We start from the raw sequence: 5,000 nt of genomic DNA, 5'->3' as shown, positions 1-5,000 counted from the left end.
GGTTTGTCGTGTTGGATGACTGAATGTGTAAAACTTTCAACTCAAATCGTAAAAAAAAACAAAAACAAACAGAAAAACAACTAACAGACGTCTGCGGAGGAAAATAAGTGCCGCTGACAAACGTTAAACTCCACAGGATTGTTGGTGTCCTGCTGGGATTATTCTCTGAGCTCGCACTTCATCATCACACCTTCAGATCTGTGATGTTTTTGTGGAACTTGTCGCTATGGAAACCAGTCCACTACTGAGTGTTAAACAATCAGTGACTCGATTTGAACATTAATCGTGAAATGTGTCCAGATTTGTGATTTCATCAGAACACGTGGTGACGTCACGCTACGTCATGCGGCATCGTGTGGATCACAGCTTTTTAGCGCTGTCTCGTACCGAACTGCTACTGATCGAGTCATGGACTTATCCCCATGTCCCGGGGCTTACAGCGCTGTTCAGAACCACGGGACATAAAAATATAAATAAAACTCATTCTAGAAAAAGAATTTTGTTTCTTTCTGTTTTTCCTAAACAAAAGTCCATTATGTTCCTCGTCTACGTCAGTCGTTGGCTCATTTTGGGACTCAAAGCCTCCAATCACGAAGCCAGCAAAAGCACCAAGAACATAAACACTAATCGACCAAATGCACACGCACGCACGCACATACACACTCACGCATGCGCACACACTCACTCAGGCACTCACACACACGCACGCACATACACACTCACGCATGCGCACACTCACTCAGGCACTCACACACACGCACGCACGCACATACACACTCACGCATGCGCACACTCACTCAGGCACTCACACACACGCACGCACATACACACTCACGCATGCGCACACTCACTCAGGCACTCACACACACGCACGCACATACACACTCACGCATGCGCACACTCACTCAGGCACTCACACACACGCACGCACGCACATACACACTCACGCATGCGCACACACTCACTCGCACGCACTCGCATGCATGTGCACGCACACACGCACGCAGGCACACACATGCACGCACACACTCACGCACACACTCACGGCCCAGAGGTTCTTAAAAACCTAAAACAAAAGATAGAAAAAAAAAATTCATTCACTTCTTAAAACTCTCACAGATCAATAATCTGAAATGATTGAGCAGTTATTTCTGCATGTTCTGACTCCGCCCATTTCTTCCACTCTTCCTGTTTTGTCACAATTGTGTCCACTGTTTGCTTCAATGTCCTTTTTCCTTTCTTTTACACATCCAGTATTTCCTCAGCCGTGCCGCCGCAGCGTAGCCGGTAGCGTCCCGTCCTCCAGCTGATGGTGGGATCCCAGAGCGCCGAGAGAAAGATCTGGATGGTCATGGACTCCCTGATGAACCAGGCCACGGCGTAGTCCAACTTAGAGAAGCACGGTGCGCCGCCCTGAGGGACGACAAACAGCGGCGTGAAGCAGGCTGTCACACCTTCTAACAACCTGAACGATCTGTAATTAACGTTTAAACCTAAAGTAGAATCTACAAATATGTATGAATATTCAAATTTAATCAAATATTAAGTCACTACAATCAAACTAGCTGTTAAAATACGTCTCAACGTTAACAACATAAAGCGCTGTTATGAGCAAATATAACTTACGTGTGCTAATAATTTGTGATTATTTAAGCTCGTTTAAATGACATCACACACTTTAGTTATATGTAGCTCCGCCCATAAAAAGACACCAATGTAAACCTATATATGCAGCAATAGAAAGCAGGATTGAGTTGCTGTAGGTGTTGGGGGGTGGCGTTACAGGTGTAGGTGTTGGGGGTGGCGTTACAGGTGTAGGTGTTGGGGGTGGCGTTACAGGTGTAGGTGTTGGGGGTGGCGTTACAGGTGTAGGTGTTGGGGGTGGCGTTACAGGTGTAGGTGTTGGGGGTGGCCTTACAGGTGTAGGTGTTGGCGGGTGGCGTTACAGGTGTAGGTGTTGGGGGTGGCGTTACAGGTGTAGGTGTTGGGGGTGGCGTTACAGGTGTAGGTGTTGGGGGTGGCGTTACAGGTGTAGGTGTTGGGGGGTGGCGTTACAGGTGTAGGTGTTGGGGGGTGGCGTTACAGGTGTAGGTGTTGGCGGGTGGCGTTACAGAGGTGTAGGTGTTGGGGGTGGCCTTACAGGTGTAGGTGTTGGGGGTGGCCTTACAGGTGTAGGTGTTGGGGGTGGCCTTACAGGTGTAGGTGTTGGGGGTGGCCTTACAGGTGTAGGTGTTGGGGGTGGCCTTACAGGTGTAGGTGTTGGGGGTGGCCTTACAGGTGTAGGTGTTGGGGGTGGCCTTACAGGTGTAGGTGTTGGCGGGTGGCGTTACAGGTGTAGGTGTTGGGGGTGGCGTTACAGGTGTAGGTGTTGGGGGTGGCCTTACAGGTGTAGGTGTTGGGGGGTGGCGTTACAGGTGTAGGTGTTGGCGGGTGGCGTTACAGGTGTAGGTGTTACCTGAATTCCTCGGAGCTGGATGTAGTCACAGATGAACCAGGCGAGACAGTGGCACATGAAGAACACCATGATGTCCCAGCGGAACATGTGATGAGCCGACCAGCCGATGATCAGACTCGCCACGAAGCACTCAGAGATGGGCTCAATGATGGTGGCAGGCAGCATGTTGATACGCAGCTTCGCCCATCTGTAGGAATCAGACCAGGTAACAGAGCTGAGTCACTTGTTCACGCTTCAGCCAATCAGCAGGAAAGGAGGAGAAGCACGAGGTCTGACACGTCTTACACAAAAAAGGACCGTCTGAGACGTACGATTAGTGATTTATTTATTTAATTAACAGTAAACAGTCACAAGCACCATGTATCAGATACAACAGGGTCTATGACAGCTGTTAAAGAAGTAAAATAAAACTAAAATAAAATAAAAGCTGTAGTGAAATAAAGGAGGAGAACGTAGGTGTGGCGGCGAGGACGGACAAGACGACACACGGAGAGACGCTACGGTACCTGATCATGCGTGACTGGAACTGAGCGATGGAATAGGAGCCGGAGTTCTGCATGGCTACCTGCGTCGCCATGGAAAATTTCCATCCTCTGAAAGACAAGAGAAGTTTCACTTTCCCACGTTTCCATGGCGGTGGAAAAAATCATCAGTTGTGATTAAAGCAGCTAAGAGAACAAAGAGAAGGGTGAGAAGGTAAACCTGTCTGCGATGGCTTTGGCCATGAAGTAATCCTCAGCGATATACTGAGCGAACGCGATCAGACCTCCAGCCTGGTCCAGAACATCCTTCCTCATCAGACAGGACATTCCAGTCACACACTTTATCCCCGTCACGTTAGCAGAGATGTAGGAGCGAGGGTGTGATGTTCCAAAATACACCTACAACAACACGGGACAAGGTTACACACACACACAAAGGACACGCCCACTGAGTCACACACACACCCCTACTGTGTTTTACACACACACACACACCCCTACTGTGTTTTATACACACACACACACACACACACACACACACACACACACACACACACACACACACACACACAGGTGAAAACTAAAACTGTGTGTATTTAATTCTCTTTACACAGATTGAAATCTTTTATTGTTGCTGTTCTTCCTCTGTGATGGACTCTATCCGAATCCCCCTGACGCCCCCTCATTCTCCACCCCTTTCTCCACCCCAACTCCCCCTTTCTCCCCCCACCCCGGACTCCCCCTTTCTCCCCCCAACCCGGACTCCCCCTTTCTCCCCCTTTCTCCCCCACCCCGGACTCCCCCTTTCTCCCCCACCCCGGACTCCCCCTTTCTCCCCCCACCCCGGACTCCCCCTTTCTCCCCCCACCCCGGACTCCCCCTTTCTCCCCCCACCCCCTTTCTCCCCCCACCCCGGACTCCCCCTGTCTCCCCCCACCCCGGACTCCCCCTTTCTCCCCCCACCCCGGACTCCCCCTTTCACCCCCCACCCCCTTTCTCCCCCCACCCCGGACTCCCCCTTTCTCCCCCCACCCCGGACTCCCCCTTTCTCCCCCCACCCCGGACTCCCCCTTTCTCCCCCCACCCCGGACTCCCCCTTTCTCCCCCCACCCCGGACTCCCCCTTTCTCCCCCCGACTCCCCCTTTCTTTTCTCCCCCTTCTCTCCTTCCCCCGACTCCCTCTTTCTCCCCCCTTTCTCTCCTTTCCCCCCCACTGACTCCCTCTTTCTCCCCCCCAACTCCCTCTTTCTCCCCCAACTCCCTCTTTCTCCCCCAACTCCCTCTTTCTCCCCCAACTCCCTCTTTCTCCCCCAACTCCCTCTTTCTCCCCCAACTCCCTCTTTCTCCCCCAACTCCCTCTTTCTCCCCCAACTCCCCCTTTCTCTCCTTTCTCCCCCAACTCCCCCTTTCTCTCCTTTCTCCCCCACCGACTCCCGCTTTCTCCCCCACCGACTCCCTCTTTATCCCCCACTGACTCCCTCTTTCTCCCCCACCGACTCCCTCTTTCTCCCCCACCGACTCCCTCTTTCTCCCCCACCGACTCCCTCTTTCTCCCCCACCGACTCCCTCTTTCTCCCCCACCGACTCCCTCTTTCTCCCCCCAACTCCCCCTTTCTCTCCTCCCCCCCAACTCCCCCTTTCTCTCCTTCCCCCCCCACCGACTCCCTCTTTCTCCCCCCTTTCTCTCCTTTCCCCCCCACTGACTCCCTCTTTCTCCCCCCAACTCCCTCTTTCTCCCCCAACTCCCCCTTTCTCTCCTTTCTCCCCCACCGACTCCCTCTTTCTCCCCCACCGACTCCCTCTTTCGCCCCCCCCGACGCCCTCTTTCTCCCCCCAACTCCCCCTTTCTCTCCTTCCCCCCCCACCGACTCCCTCTTTCTCCCCCCAACTCCCCCTTTCTCTCCGTCCCCCCCCCCCGACTCCCTCTTTCTATCCTTGCCCCCCCCCCAACCGACTCCCTCTTGGCTCCCTTTGAGCTCGTGTATGTTCCCCAGTCTCACTGATGTGGTGAGTGTGTTATATTATTAACTGAAGCTCCTGATTAAAGTGAAGCTTCAGTGTGA

At 52.9% G+C, this 5,000-nt stretch overlaps 1 protein-coding gene across 1 annotated transcript in view; it reads right to left on the bottom strand.

The window, feature by feature from the left end:
• Positions 1-5,000, bottom strand: part of ugcg (UDP-glucose ceramide glucosyltransferase) — a 29,676-nt gene that overhangs the window by 2,941 nt on the left and 21,735 nt on the right. The window contains exons 6-9 of the mRNA XM_060895750.1: positions 3,158-3,336; positions 2,962-3,048; positions 2,456-2,642; positions 1-1,413 (exon numbers count right to left, since the gene is read on the bottom strand). The exon at positions 1-1,413 is cut by the window's left edge and continues 2,941 nt beyond it. Of these exons, the coding sequence (XP_060751733.1) occupies positions 1,243-1,413; positions 2,456-2,642; positions 2,962-3,048; positions 3,158-3,336 (624 nt within the window). The 3' untranslated portion in view covers positions 1-1,242. The remainder of the gene's footprint in view (positions 1,414-2,455; positions 2,643-2,961; positions 3,049-3,157; positions 3,337-5,000) is intronic.

Source organism: Tachysurus vachellii, chromosome 20 (genome assembly GCF_030014155.1).
Source record: "Tachysurus vachellii isolate PV-2020 chromosome 20, HZAU_Pvac_v1, whole genome shotgun sequence".
Taxonomy (NCBI): Eukaryota; Metazoa; Chordata; class Actinopteri; order Siluriformes; family Bagridae; genus Tachysurus; species Tachysurus vachellii.
This window is presented reverse-complemented; position numbering and strand designations above follow the sequence as displayed.